This window comes from Tachyglossus aculeatus, chromosome X1 (genome assembly GCF_015852505.1).
Source record: "Tachyglossus aculeatus isolate mTacAcu1 chromosome X1, mTacAcu1.pri, whole genome shotgun sequence".
Lineage (NCBI taxonomy): Eukaryota > Metazoa > Chordata > Mammalia > Monotremata > Tachyglossidae > Tachyglossus > Tachyglossus aculeatus.
Window position 1 is genome coordinate 117,963,370 of NC_052101.1, and position 15,573 is coordinate 117,978,942.

At 46.3% G+C, this 15,573-nt stretch overlaps 1 protein-coding gene and 1 non-coding gene across 2 annotated transcripts; both read left to right on the forward strand.

The window, feature by feature from the left end:
- The first annotated feature begins 252 nt into the window (after positions 1 to 252).
- LOC119920206 lies at positions 253 to 416 on the forward strand. Its single transcript, XR_005447965.1, has one exon. It is a non-coding gene; the product is annotated as a U1 spliceosomal RNA (small nuclear RNA).
- Positions 417 to 12,091: 11,675 nt separating this feature from the next.
- Positions 12,092 to 13,033, forward strand: LOC119949937 (olfactory receptor 1F1-like). Its single transcript, XM_038771793.1, has one exon. It carries the CDS (start codon positions 12,092 to 12,094, stop codon positions 13,031 to 13,033), a length of 942 nt encoding a protein of 313 aa, XP_038627721.1.
- Positions 13,034 to 15,573: the final 2,540 nt, after the last annotated feature.

The following is a 15,573-nucleotide window of genomic DNA, read 5'->3' on the forward strand; positions in this document are numbered from 1 at the left end:
ATGGTGAGGAGTTTTTGTTTAATGCAGAGGTGGATGGGCAACCATTTAATTCATTCATTCATTCATTCATTTAATCGTATATAGTGAGCACTTACTGTGTGCCGAGCACTGTATTAAGTGCTTGGAAAGTACAATACAGCAATAGAGAAAATCCCCGCCCACAATGGGCTTAAAGTCTGGGGGTGGGGGGAGACAGACATCAGTACAAGTAAACAGGCATCAATATGAATAAATAGAATTATAGATATATACATACTTACCTGGCAGGGGAGACACCATGATCACGTAGGTGGTTTTCCCAGGGTGAGGCTCAGCCATTGCACTACAGCTGTGCTGACCCCTGCGATTTCCCCAAATGCGGGAAACTCGACTGCATAATTTGTGGTAGTGGGGGACTGCGTTCGCACTCTCCCCTGTTTATTTTTCTTCTAGACTGTGAGCCCACTCTTCTAGACTGTGTGCCCACTGTTGGGTAGGGACCGTCTCTATATGTTGCCAACCTGTACTTCCGAAGCGCTTAGTACAGTGCTCTGCACACAGTAAGCGCTCAATAAATATGATTGAATGAATATATACATAAGTGCTGTGGGGCGGGGAGGGGGGAAAGAGCAAAGGGAGTGAGTCAAGGTGACAAGGAAGGGAGAGGGAGCTGAGGAAAAGGAGCTTAGTCTGGGAAGGCCTCTTGGAGGAGGTGTGCCTTCAGTAGGGCTTTGAAGGGGGCAAAGAGTGATTATTTGGCGGGTTTGAGGAGGGAGGGCATTCCAGGCCAGAGGTAGGACGTGGGCCAGGGTTCAGTGGCTTGACAGGCGAGATCGAGGCAGATTGAGAAGGTTAGCACCAGAGGAGTGGAGTGTGTGGGCTGGGACCTAGAAGGAGAGAAGGGAGTTGAGGTAAGAAGGGGAAAGGTGATGGAGAGCTTTGAAGACAATAATGAGGAGTTTTTGCTTGATATGGAGGTTGACAGGCAACCAGTGGATATTTTTGAGGAGGGGGGTAACAGGCCCTGAATGTTTCTGTAGAAAGATAATCCCAGGTAGCAGAGTGAAGTATGGACTGAAGTATGGAGAGGCAGGAGGTTGGGAGGCCAGAAACGAGGCTGATGCAGTAATCCAGTTGGGATAGGATGAGTGACTGTACTACTGTGGTAGTGGTTTGGATGGAGAGGAAAGGGCAGATCTTGGCGATGTTGTGAAGGTGAGACCGGCAGGATTTGGTGATAGATTGGATATGTGGGGTGAATGAGAGAGCGGAGTCAAGGATGACACCAAGGTTGTGGGCTTGTGAGATGGGAAGGATGGTTGTGCCATCCGCAGTGATGGGAAAGTTTGGAAGAGGGCAGGGTTTGGGGGGGGGAAGATAAGGAGCTCTGTTTTGTTTTACTCTGTTTTGCTCTGCTCTCTCCCCCTCCCTCCAGGCTCGCATCTCCTCCTGCCTTCAGGACATCTCCACCTGGATGTCTGCCCGCCACCTAAAACTCAACATGTCCAAGACTGAACTCCTTGTCTTCCCTCCCAAACCCTGCCCTCTCCCTGACTTTCCCATCACTGTTGACGGCACTACCATCCTTCCCGTCTCACAAGCCCACGACCTTGGTGTCATCCTCGACTCCGCTCTCATTCACCCCTCACATCCAAGCCGTCACCAAAACCTGCCGGTCTCAGCTCCGCACCGTTGCCAAGATCCTCCCTTTCCTCTCCATCCAAACCGCTACCCTGCTCGTTCAAGCTCTCATCCTATCCCATCTGGACTACTGCATCAGCCTTCTCTCTGATCTCCCATCCTCGTGTCTCTCCCCACTTCAATCCATACTTCATGCTGCTGCCCGGATTGTCTTTGTCCAGAAATGCTTTGGGCATGTTACTCCCCTCCTCAAAAATCTCCAGTGGCTACCAATCAATCTGCACATCAGGCAGAAACTCCTCACCCTGGGCTTCAAGGCTCTCCATCACCTCGCCCCCTCCTACCTCACCTCCCTTCTCTCCTTCTCCAGCCCAGCCCGCACCCTCCGCTCCTCTGCCGCTAATCTCCTCACCGTGCCTCGTTCTCGCCTGTCCCGTCGTCGACCCCCGGCCCACGTCATCCCCCGGGCCTGGAATGCCCTCCCTCTGCCCATCCGCCAAGCCAGCTCTCTTCCTCCCTTCAAGGCCCTACTGAGAGCTCACCTCCTCCAGGAGGCCTTCCCAGACTGAGCCTCCTCCTTCCTCTCCCCCTCATCCCTCCTCCAACCCCCCATCTTACCTCCTTCCTTTCCCCACAGCACCTGTATGTATGTATATATGTTTGTACATATTTATTACTCTATTTATTTATTTATTTATTTTACTTGTACATATCTATTCTATTTATTTTATTTTGTTAATATGTTTGGTTTTGTTCTCTGTCTCCCCCTTCTAGACTGTGAGCCCACTGTTGGGTAGGGACTGTCTCTATATGTTGCCAACTTGTACTTCCCAAGCGCTTAGTACAGTGCTCTGCACACAGTAAGCACTCAATAAATACGATTGATTGATTGATTTCATACATATTAAGCTTGAGGCAATCAGAGGACATCCAAGTAGAGATGTCTTGAAAGCAGGAGGAGATGTGAGACCAGAGAGAGGGATAGAGATCAGGACTGGAAATGTAGATTTGTGTATTATCTGCGTAGAGGTGGTAGTTGAAGCCATGGGAACGAATGAGTTTTCCAAGGGAGTGGGTATAGATGGAGAATTCCTGTAGAATTACCAGTTTCTGTAGGACTGAAGATGTAAAACACATCACGGTCATTGCAGGATGTTCCCAGTCTAAGTAAAATTTCCATTTCCCTTGAAACATTTTCCAAAACACTTATAAATGTATCAATCAATCAATCGTATTTGTTGAGTGCTTATTGTGTGCAGAGCACAATATTGGGATACATTTTAGAACCTTTAAGATGGAAGCTCCTTGAAGGCAGGGTCTGTATTTTTCTTTTGTCCTTCTTAGCTACCAGAACAAAGGGAATAATAATGATAGTATTTATTAAGCACTTACCATATGCCAAGCACTGTTCTGACCGCTGAGGTAGATACAAGGTAATGAGGTTGTCCCACGTGGGGCTCACAGTCTTAATCCCCATTTTACAGATGAGGTGACTGAGGAACAGAGAAGTTAAGTGACTTGCCCAAAGTCACACAGCTAAATGGCATAGTCAAGATTAGAACACATGACCTTTGACTCCCAAGCCCGTGCTCTTTCCACTAAGCCATGCTGCGATTCTAAGCAAAGCAGCATTGCCTAGTGGAAAGAGCATGGACCTGGGAGTCAGAGATCCTGGATTTTAATCCTGACTCTGCCATTTGCTCTGCACATAGGAAGCTCTTAATCAATACCATTGATTGATGATTGTCTGCTGTGGGTCTTTGGACAAGTAACTTTACTACTCTGTGTGTCACTTCGTCTTCTGAAAAAATGGGGATTTAATACCAATTTTCCCTTCTACTTAGACTATGAGTACCACGTAGGACAGAGATTATGTTCAGCCTGGTTATCTTCGTATCTGTAATACAGCACTTGGCAGAAAGTAAATGCTTAACAAATATTATTATTATTATAGTATTATTATTATTATGAGGACATTTAAGTCTTTGTTTTCTTAGGAGATGATGGCAGTAAGATTTTTGTCTATTACACACTAAAAGAAACTGGGGAAGCCATCTATCTTTTAGAAAACAAATATTTCATACAGATACAGGACAGAATATGTCTTCTGGAGGAAGGAGGTTTTAGGAAACAGGACAAAGAGGGGACAGCAGCAGCCAAACACAAGGTTTTTAGTAGAGTGGGCTTTTTACAGCACTCTGCACACAGTAAGCACTCCATCATCAATCATCATCATCAATCGTATTTATTGAGTGCTTACTATGTGCAGAGCACTGTACTAAGCGCTTGGAAAGTACAAATTGGCAACATATAGAGACAGTCCCTACCCAACAGTGGGCTCACAGTCTAAAAGAGGGAGAGACACTCCGTAAATACAGTGATTGATTACTAACTTTATTGTACTCTTCCAAGTGCTTAGTACAGTACACTGCACCCATTAGGAACGCAATATATATTATTGGTTCATTTGATAAATGCACTCTCTCAAGAACTTAGTACAACACATTCTGCACACGGTAAGTGCTCAATAAATACCATTGATGGAATGACTGTAAGTCATACTTTAAATTTGATAAAAAATTTCAACTTCTATTTTCCTTGGAAAAACTAGTAGGATCTTTAGACTTGGCTCAGTGTGGGTGCTGGGTGGGTGAAAAAGGGAGAGAGAAGGGGAACAGGTTGATATAATAGTAATTGTGATCATTGTTAAGCCCTTTCTATGTGCCAAGCTGTATTTATTAAGCATTTACTACATACAAAGCACTGTACTAAGTGCTGAGGTAGCTACAGTACAGTCGGGTCAGACATTGTCTCAGTCCCACATGGGGCTCACAGTCTAAGTAGAAGGGAGAACAGGAACTTAAGCCCCATTTTATAGATGAAGAAACTGAGGCCAAGGTTATGGGCTCGTGAGACAGGAAGGATAATTGTGCCATCTACAGTGATGGGAAAGTCGGGGGAGGACAGGATTTGTGTGGGAAGGCAAGGAATCTTGCTCTAGACAGCTTAAATTTGAGGTAATGGGAGGACATCCAAGTGGAGATGTCTTGAAGGCAGGAGGAAAGCGAGACTACAGAGAGAGAAAGAGGTCAGGGCTGGACATGGTAGATTTGGGTATCACCCACAAAGAGGTGGTAATTGAGGCCATGTGAGTGAATGAGTTTTCCAAGGGAGAGGTTGTAGATGGAGATTAGAAGGGGACCTGGAACTGAACCTTGGGGGATTCCCACAGTTAAGGGGTGGGAGGCAGAGAAGCAGCCTGTGAAACCGATTGAGGATGTGTGGCCAGAGAGATAGGAGGAGAACCAGGAGAGTCCTCTAGACTGTAAGCTCACTGTGGGCAGGGAATGTGTCTGTTTACCTCTACTCCATCCTAATCCTCCTCCACCTCTCATCTGCCTTTGGTACTGTCGACCACACCTTGCTCCTGGAAACATTATCCAACCTTGGCTTTGCTGACACTGTCCTTCTAACTTGAAGAGACAAAAAATTATGTATTTCACCTTGGCATTTTGTTTGGTCCTGGGTTTTTAGTGTTTTCGTAATGGTATTTGTTAAGTGCTTATTATATGTCAGGTACTGTACTAAGCGCTGGGGTAGATGCAAGGTTGGACACAGTCCATATTCCACATGGGGCTCACAGTCTTAATCTCTATTTTACAGATGAGGTAACTGAGGCACAGAGAAGTTAAGCGACTTGTCCAAAGTCACACAGCAGACGAATAGTAGAGATGGGATTAGAACCAAGGTCCTCTGATTCCCAGGCCCATGCTCTTTCCACTAGGCCAAGCTGTTTTCCAGAGTGGCTTGGGGTTTGGGGTTTGGTTTGGGGTCAAGATGTCAATGAAATCACTTTCTGCTGTTCTTTTTTTTCCCAAATTTCTCTGGGTAGATTCATCGGCCCCATTGGCAAGGGAAATCAAACCATTTTCTCATGTTTTTAATAAGCATTTTGCATCATGCACTTGGGGGAGTACAATATAATAGTGTTGGTAGACATGATGCCCTGCCCACAAGGAGTTTACAGTCTAGAGGAGGAGACAGACATAAAATAAATTACAGATAGGGGAATTGACAGGATATAAGGATATGTACATAAGCTCTGTGGGGCTGAGGGTAGGATGGATATCAAGTACTTAAAGGACACAGATCCAAGTGCATAGGCAATGCAGATGGGCAAGGGAGTGGGGAAATGAGGGCTTAGTTGAGGAAGTCCTCTTGGAAGAGATGTGGTGATTTTAATAAGGCTTTGAAGGTGGAGAGGGTGATGGTCTGTCAGACATGAAGGGGGAGGGAGTTCCAGGTTGGAGGGAAGATGTGGGCAGGGGTCATCTTGAGGTACAGAGAGTAGGTTGGTGTTAGAAGGTGGGCTGGGTTGGAGTAGGAGATCAGCAAAGTTAGGTAGGAGGGAGAGAGCTGATTGAGTTTTAAGAGGCAATGGTAAGGAGTTTCTGTGAGATGCCGAAGCAGATGGACCACCATTGGAAGTTTTTGAGGAGTGGGGAGATGTGGACTGATTTTTTTTTTAAATGGTCCAGGCAGCAGTGTAACCTGGAGTGGGGAGAGACAGTAGGCAGGAAGGTCACTTAGGAGGCTGATGCAGTAATCGAGATGGGGAATGATGAGTGCTTGGATCAATGTACTAGCAGTCTGAATGGAGACGAAAGCGTGGATTCTGGAGATGTTGCGAAGTTCGAACTGACAGAAACAGCTTTGATGGTAGCTGGTGGTTAGCAACCATATGGGGAAAGGGAGATGCTTACAAAATCTTGCTCCTATTTCTCCTCTCTCCTCTTCCATTTCCTTCTCTTTCTTCTTCCTCTTCTTCTTCCTCACCTTCCTCCTCCACCTTCTTTTTTCCTCTTCTTTCTTCTCTTCTTCATCTTCCTCCCCTACCTCCTCTTTCTCCTCTTCCTCCACCCCTTTATTTTCCCTCTTCTTCTTTTCTCCTCCTCTCTTTTCCCCCTTTCTCCTTCCTCCTCTTTCTCCTCCCCCATCTTTTCCCTCTTCTTCCTCTTTTTCCTCTTCCTCCTCCCCCTTCTGTTTTCCTCTTCTTCTTCCTCCTCTATCTCTTTCTTCTCCTCTTCTTTCTCCACCCGTCTCCCCTCCTTTTTCATCTTGTTCTCCTCCCTCCTCTTTCTCCCCCTTAATTTTTCCTCTTCTTCTTTGGAAGAGCAACAAGCTCATTAGCTTTCATCATTATTCATTCATTCATTCATTCAATCGTATTTATTGAAAGCTTACTGTGTACAGAGCACTGTACTAAGCGCTTGGGCAACATGTAGAGACGGTCCCTACCTACAACGGGCTTACAGTCTAGAAGGGGGAGACAGACAACAACACAAAAAAAGTAGACAGGTGTCAATACCATTAGAATAAATAGAATCATAGCTATATACACCTCATTACTCTAAAATAAATAGAGTAATAAATATGTACAAATATACACAAGTGCTGTGGGGAGAGGAAGAGGATAGGGTAGAGGGAGGGAGGGGGTCAATGAGGAGGGAAGGAGGAGAGGAAAAAACGGGGGGCTCAGTCTGGGAAGGCCACCTGGAGGAGGTGAGCTCTCAATAGGGCTTGAAGGGAGGAAGAGAGCTAGTTTGGCAGATGTGTGGATGGAGGGCATTCCAAGCCAGAGTTAGGATGTGGCACAGGGGTCGACGGCGGGACAGACGAGAATGAGGCACAGTGAGGAGGTTAGCAGCAGAGGAGAGGAGGGTGTGGGCTGGGCTGTAGAAGGAGAGAAGGGAGGTGAAGTAGGAAGGGGAGAGGTGATGGAGAGCTTAGAAGCAGAGAGGAGGATGGAGATGTCCTGAAGGCAGGAGGAGATAAGAGCCTGAAGGGAGGGAGAGAGAACCGGGGTGAAGATATAGATTTGGGTGTCGTCAGCATAGAGATGATAGTTGAAGCCATGTGAGTGAATGAGTTCACCAAGGGAGTGAGTATAGATGGAGAACATTAGGGGACCAAGAACCAAGAACCAAGACCTTGAGGAACTCCTACAGTAAGGGGATGGAAGGGGGAGAAGGAGCCCGCAAAGGAGACTGAGAATGAACAGCAAGAGAGATAAGAGGAGAACTAGGACAGGACAGAAGCCAAGGTTCATAGTGTGTTGAGAAGGAGATGGTCCACAGTGTTGAAGGCAGCTAAGAGGTCGAGGTGGATTAGGATAGAGTAAGAGCCATTGGATTGGGCAAGAAGGAGGTCATTGGCAACCTTTGAGAGGGCAGTTTTGATGAAATGGAGGGGACAGAAGCCGGATTGGAGGAGGTCTAAGAAAGAGTTAGAGTTGAGGAATTCGAGGCAGTGACTGTAGACAGCTCATTCTAGGAGCTTGGAAAGGAAAGGAAGGGAGATAGGGTGATAACTAGAAGGGGCAGTGGGATCAGGAGAGGGTTTCTTTAGGATGGGGGAGACGTGGGCATGTTTGAAGGCAGAGGGGAAGGAATCATTACTGACCCAGCTGAGTTGGGAAATTACATTAAACAGCTTGAAGTTCAATTCTTTCCACAGAGAGCAGAGCCCCAAGGAGACAGAGCATGTTGGTCTCTAACAAGGACCCCAGGGAATCACATCCCTGGTCCAGGAACTCTCCTGTAAATATCCCTCCTTCAATTCCCTCACACCCTTCCCTTTCGGCTGCCAAGTGAAGAAGTGGGACCCTGCTCCCCATTATCTCGGTTCCAAGAAAGGGGAGGGGGAAAGAGGTGGGGCTGCTACAGTCAGACATTCCCTACTGCAAAAGGAAAGATTGGGGACAGTGTCTGATAACAGCATCCACCTTCCAGGTAAGGATGACCAGTGCACCTGTGTATATGTTGAGAAAAGCCCCCCCAGACAGAGTCAGTGCCTTCCCTGAGGCTCCCAGATGCTTTAGTAGTAGTAGTAGTAGTAGTAGTAGTAGTAGTAGTAGTAGTAGTAGTAGTATTAATTAAGCACGTACTGTGTGTAGAGCACTATACTGTATCCAACCCAATAATCTTCTATCTATCCTAGCTCTTAGTACGGTGCTTGGCACATGGTAAGGCCTTGACAAATACCATTATTATTATCATCATTGTTATTCATAATAATAATAATTAGAGAAGGAGCATGGCCTAGTAGAAAGAGCATGGGCCTGGGAGTCAGAGGACCTAAGTTCTATTGCTAACTCTGCTACATGTCTGCTGTGTGACCTTGAGAAAGTCACTTCACTTCTCTATGCCTCAGTTACCTCATCTGGAAAATGGGGATTAAGACTGTGAGCCCCATGTGGGACAGGGACTGTGTCCAACCTGATTAGCTAGTATCTATCCCAGTTCTTAGAACAGTGCTTGACACATAGTAAAGCGCTTAACAAATACCATCATTCATTCATTCTGGGTGACCCTGTACAGATCACAATTTCTCTGGGCCTCAGTTACCTCATATGTAAAATGGGGATTAAATCCTACTCCCTTCTACTTAGACTGTGAGACCCCTGTGTCCCACCTGATTATCTTGTATCTAGACCAGTATTTAGAATGGTGCTTGACACGTAGTAAGTACTTAACAATTATTATTATTATTATTATTGTTATTTGCTGGAAAAGTATACAGAGGTGGGAATTAAACTTGGTACCTGGTCCTTAGGGGATTCCCAATCTGAGAAACAAGTTGACTGACTGACAGTGATGGGGGGGACTGACTTACTTCTTCCCAACTTCCTGACTTGGAGCACTATAGATAATAATGAGGAGAATAATAGTTGTGGCATTTGTTAAGCATTTATTTCATGCCAAGCACTATACTAAGGGCTGGGGTAATCAGATAGGTTGGACATGGTCCTTGTCCTTCATTGGGCTCATAGTCTAAGTAGCAGAGAGAACAGGTATTGAGTCCCCACTTTACAGATGAGGAAGCTGAGGCAGAGAGGAGTGAAATGACTTGCCCAAGGTCACACAGCATGTAACTGGCAGAGCCAGGATTAGAACACAGGTCCTCTGGCTCCCAGGCCTGGGCTCTTGCCACTAGGTCATGCTGCTTCTGAGAATCCCTTGGTTATCCCCAAAAATGTGATTGACACCTCCATGGTGAGGGAGGCTGTACCCAAGCAGGGGAACTCAGAGAGTCAGATAGTAACTGCCTTGAATGGCTGAGCTAGTGCCTGCCCAGATCAGGTGATTATTTGCCCATGACTTGTCCAGACCAGTGACTTCCTGAGAGCACTTGCTGCTCCTTGACTCTATTATTCTGTCTCCACACCGACCAGTCCTGAGTTTCTACCCCAGAATCTGATCTGGGATCAAAAAAGCCTCTCCTCTCTGTTCTCACCAGATATTCCCCATTCAACTTTTGCTCACTTCCCTCCTTCCCCCGCAATGACAGTCAATGCTAAGAATGAAGTATGAAAAATGCTTTTTCCCACAAAAAGTGGCTACGGGAATATCATCCTGGCCCTCTAGGTAGAAAAGGGGCTGTTCCTTTTGGTCCTTCTTTTCTTTACTCCTCTACTATGGATCCTCCCCACTCCCTGCCCCCACACCCTCACCCTCAGAGTTGGTGCCTGGTGTTAAAGGCAAGACCAGACACCTTACCTCAAAGCCTCAGGCCCCACTGAGCTGCCCCAATTTAATCCAACATCATGTTCCTGTGTCGCCATGTGTTGTACATGTCTGTGTGGCTTAGTGGCCAAAATAGAGATGGAATTCGGTGGGATGGGAAGGCAGCCATCTGTCCTGGGCGGTTTAGGCACTTTCTTGTTTGGAGGCTGGATACTGGACCAGATGAGCTCTTGAGCACCCTTCCAACTGCTTGTCTCCAGTTCCAGGACAGAACTTGGACCACCCAAAGGACGAGCACAGGCCTGAGTGTTAGAGGACCTGAGTTCTAATCCCAGCTCTGCCACTTGTCTGCTGTATGACCTTGGGCAAGTAACTTCACTTCTCTGTGTTTCAGTTTCCTCATCTGTAAAATGAGGATTAAATCTAACTCCCTCCTAGTTAGACTGAGAGCCCTAAGTGGGACAGGGACCGTGCCTGCCCTGATTATCTTGTATTTACCCCAGTGTTTAGTACAGTTCTGGGCACCTAGTAAGAACTTAACAAATACAATAATAATAATTAATAATAATAATAGTAATAATCCTGAGCAGCAGAGATCCCCATATGTACATAGTCTGCAAGCTCCTTGTGGGCAAGAAAGGCATCTACCTACTCTATTCTGCCATACTCTCCCCAGTGCTTAGTACAGAGCTGTGTACACAGTAAATGCTCCATAAATACCATTGATTGATTGATGGGTGGGTGGGGTGGGGGTTGAATGCCAAATGGTTAGGTGATACAGAAGTGCTAAAGTGGTAATAGGGGAAGAAATAGGGTGGGGAGATGAGAGATTAACCAAGGAAGATCTCCTGGAGGAGATGTGATTTAAGAAGGACTTTGAAAATGGAAAATGGGAAGAGCATTCGTTTGCCAGATATGAAGGGGAGGGAGTTCCAGGCAGGAGGGAGGGAGGGAGTAAGGAGTCAGCGGAGAGCAAGGCCCAGTGAGTAGGTTGCCTTGAAAGGAGTAAAGGGTATAGTGGGAGAGAAGCAAGGATCAGTAGGTGGGAGAGAGCTGACCGAATGCCTTAAGTCTGTTGTGGGCAGGGAATGTGTCTACCAACCCTTTTACGTTGTACTCTTCCAAGTGCTTAGTAGAGTGCTCTGCATACAGTATGCTCTCAATAAATATGATTAATTGATTGATGAGTAAATGCTTGTGTGTCTGTATGTGTATAAGGGAGCTTGTGGGTATGAGCCTATTACCTCTGCCTTTCCTCATCTCTGCCTCCCTCCCCCACAACTCTTTTCTTCGTGTCTCTGTCTTTCTCTCTCTGCCCATCTCTCTGTCTTCCTTTCCTGCCTTTCTTTGATTCTGTCCCTAGAGCCCCCACCCCTGAAAATTTGGGCCACACCAAGGTTTGCGTCCTAGAACATACACTCCCTTTCAGGAAGCCAGCAGAATGGAGATGATAGATTACTTTAAAAATAGTTAAACGACCTAAGTGGATAACGTTCTTTGTTCATATCTTCCTGTAGTTATTTCAGGAGCTATGGTTCTCAGTAACAAGAGCACCGGATTGGGAAATCAGGAGACCTGGGTCCTAATCCCTGTTCTGCCACTTTCCTGTGGTGTGCCCTTGGGCAAGTCACTTCCCTGCTCTGTGCCTCAATTTCCTCATCTGCTCATTGGGGATCCAATACAAATACGATTGAATGAATGAATGAATGAATTCCCCCTCCTACTTAGTGTGTGAGCTTTAAACGGGACAGGGATTATGTCTGATCTGTTTACATTGTACCTACCCCAGCGCTTAGCACAGTGTTTGGCACACAGTAAATGCTTAACAGATACCAGTTATCCTCATTATTATTATTCTTAGGAGAAAGAAAAAAACAAACCTGGATCCGGATGTGTTCTCAACTGAGTGCTTTTCCACCTTTGTTTTCCAACAGATGCACGAACTCATGGAAGGTGAAAACCAAACTCTCACCTCTGAATTCATCCTCCTGGGACTTTCCAACCAGCCGGAGGAGCAGCAGGCACTCTTCTTGCTCTTTCTCTCCATGTACCTAACCACAGTCCTAGGGAACCTGCTCATTATCCTGTCCATCGGGTCTGACCCGCACCTGCACTCCCCCATGTATTTCCTCCTGAGCAACCTGTCCTTCGTCGATCTCTGTTTCACGACCACCACGGTTCCCAAGATGCTGGTGAATCACACCTCGGGGAATAAAGCCATCTCCTATGCTGGCTGCCTGACACAGATGTTTTTCTTTATTTGGTTTGCCGGCATCGATAGTTTCCTCCTGGTGGCCATGGCATATGACCGCTACGTGGCCATCTGTCACCCTCTACGTTACGCCTCTCTCATGAACCCAAGACTCTGTGCCCTGTTGGTGGCCGCGCTGTGGTCTCTGGCCTGCATTAACGCCCTGATGCTCACCATCCTGCTGATGCGGTTGTCCTTCTGTTCACACAATGAAATCCCTCATTTCTTCTGTGATCTCAGCCCCATGCTGAAACTCTCCTGTTCCGACACCTTCATCAATGATGTCCTGGTTTATACGGTAGGGGCGCAGTCCATTCTAATACCCTTCGTAGGTATCCTTATCTCTTACACCCAGATATTTGCTGCTGTTCTGAGGATCCCTTCGACCCAGGGTAAGAGAAAAGCCTTCTCCACCTGTGGCTCCCACCTCTCTGTTGTTTCTCTGTTCTACGGGACACTCATTGGGGTCTACTTCAGCCCCACGTCTTACCATACAGCAGAGAAGGACACAGCTGCAGCCATGATGTACACGGTGGTCACTCCTATGCTGAACCCCTTTATCTACAGCCTGAGGAACAGAGACATGAAAGGGGCCCTGAGGAAACTCTTCAGCAGGACTGTGGCTTTCTTCTGCTGATTGTGACCCAGCTCCTGGCATCAGGTCTCCTAACCTCAAATGATCATAACCTCATGGACCCTAGCTCCGGTTTGATAGTGATTTCTCCAAATGAAGGATGTATCTTTCCACAGCTCTTGCTTTATCTGCACTAACTGCCCACAATTGCCTCAGGCAACCAAGGGCCTTCCTTGGACAGCCCCAGTCTACACATTTTTCTTCCATCTCTCCTTATTCTCTTACTCACCCCCTAACCTGATTTCAATAATGAGTTAATGCCACACACCCTGTAAATCTCAGTCATTCTCTTCCCTTCCTGCCTTCAGCATTTGGTGACAGAGACAGTTTTATGGGGTCAGTCTCGTGGGACTGGGAGTCAGAGGACCTGGATTATAATCCCAGCTCTGCCAGTTGCCCGCTGTGTGACTTTGGGCATTCTCTGGCCCTCAGTTATCTCATCTGTGAAACGGGGATTAATACTGTGAGCCCCATGTGGGACAGGGACTGCGTCCAACCTGACTAGCTTGTATCTACTGCAGTGCTTAGTACAGTGTCTGGAACATAGTAAGTGCTTCACAAATGCCATTTTAAAAAAAAAAACCAAAAAACTGTGCTCCCTCCTACTTAGACTGGGATCCCCATGTGGGACCTTATTATCTTGTATCTACCCCAGAGCTTAATACAATGCTTGGTACATAGTAAGCAATTAACAATTATTATTGTTATTATTATTCCCTCGAAGAGTGAGACTTGTGCCTTCCACATGTCCTGGATGTGTCTCACACATTTAATAAACACTGCTGTTTAAATAACCTTCCAGGCCCTATTCGCTACTCTTTGCTTTTAGCATGGGAGAATAACAGTTGTCTAGAAAAGGGAAGTTCAGGAATTAAGACACCTCACCTATCCCCACTGGGATCGGACCCAGATTATTTTCCACACACACAAAGGATTCTGGATTCTCAGCTTGGCACCCTAAATCTTACCAAACCTCAAGGAAGTAGCAAAAGAAAATTTTGTCTTTGTAGAGTACACACTCCTATACCTGGCCTCAGTGTATTAATAAATTTGGAGTTCCAGAACCTGGCCTCTGAAATCCACCAGACTGAGACTCTCCCCGACGTTTAAAGTCCTTATAAAAGGACTTTCCTAGTTGCATCTACTCAACAACTTCTCTTACCACTTATGTATTTCACTCCTGTTCTTAGCACTTACGTACATTCAGATATTTATTTGTGTATTCAATTATTTATTCCATTAGCTCATCCTGACATATTTTTTCAACTTCTTTTTATATCCTGGTTCTTCCTCCTGCTCCCATCATTTGTAAATCATTTTTATCTGCTTCCTCCATTCAATTTTAAGTTCCTTGAGTTTGCCTTGCTTCAGAGAAGCAGTGTGGTCTTGTGGAAAGAACAGAGTTTCTGGAGGCCTTGATTGTAATTCCAATCAATCAGTCAATCAATCAATCCATCGTATTTATTGAGCGCTTACTTTGTGCAGAGCACTGTACTAAGCGCTTGGGAAGTACAAGTTGGCAACATATAGAGACAGTCCTTACCCAATGGTGGGCTCACAGTCTAAAAGGGGGAGACAGAGAACAAAACCAAACATACTAACAAAATAAAATACATAGAATAGATATGTACAGGTAAAATAAATAAATAAATAAATAAATAGAGTAATAAATATGTACAAACATATATACATATATACAGGTGCTGTGGGGAAGGGAAGGAGGTAAGATGTGGGGGATGGAGAGGGGGACGAGGGGGAGAGGAAGGAAGGGGCTCAGTCTGGGAAGGCCTCCTGGAGGAGGTGAGCTCTCAGTAGGGCCTTGAAGGGAGGAAGAGAGCTAGCTTGGCGGATGGCAGAGGGAGGGCATTCCAGGCCCGGGGGATGATGTGGGCCAGGGGCCGATGGCGGGACAGGCGAGAACGAGGTATGGTGAGGAGATTAGTGGCAGAGGAGCGGAGGGTGCGGGGTGGGCTGTAGAAGGAGAGAAGGGAGGTGAGGTAGGAGGGGGCGAGGTGATGGACAGCCTTGAAGCCCAGGGTGAGGAGTTTCCGCCTGATGCGCAGATTGATTGGTAGCCACTGTAGATTTTTTCCAGCTATTCCACTTCAATCAGTGGTATTGATTGAGCGCTTACTGGGTGCAGGACTTGTGTGACTTTGGATAAGTCACTCGATTTCTCCATGTCTCAGTTTCCTCATCTGTAAAGCGAGGATTCAGTACCCTTTCTCTCCCCACCTTAGACTGTAAGCTCCACGTGGGACAGGCACTGTGTCCGACCTGATTAATACATCTCTACCCCAGCAATCAGAACAGTGCTCGACACATAGAAATCATTGTGAAATACCATAATCATCATCATTAAAAAATACCACTATTATTATTCTGTTGAACTCTTCCAAGAACTTAGTATGGTGCTTTGCACAGAAGCAGCATGGCCTAGCAGAAGCAGCGTTGCCTAGTGGATAGAGCACAGGCCTGGAAGTCAGAAAGACCTGGGTTCTAATCCCGCTCTGCCACTTCTTTTTTTATGACATTTTTTAAGC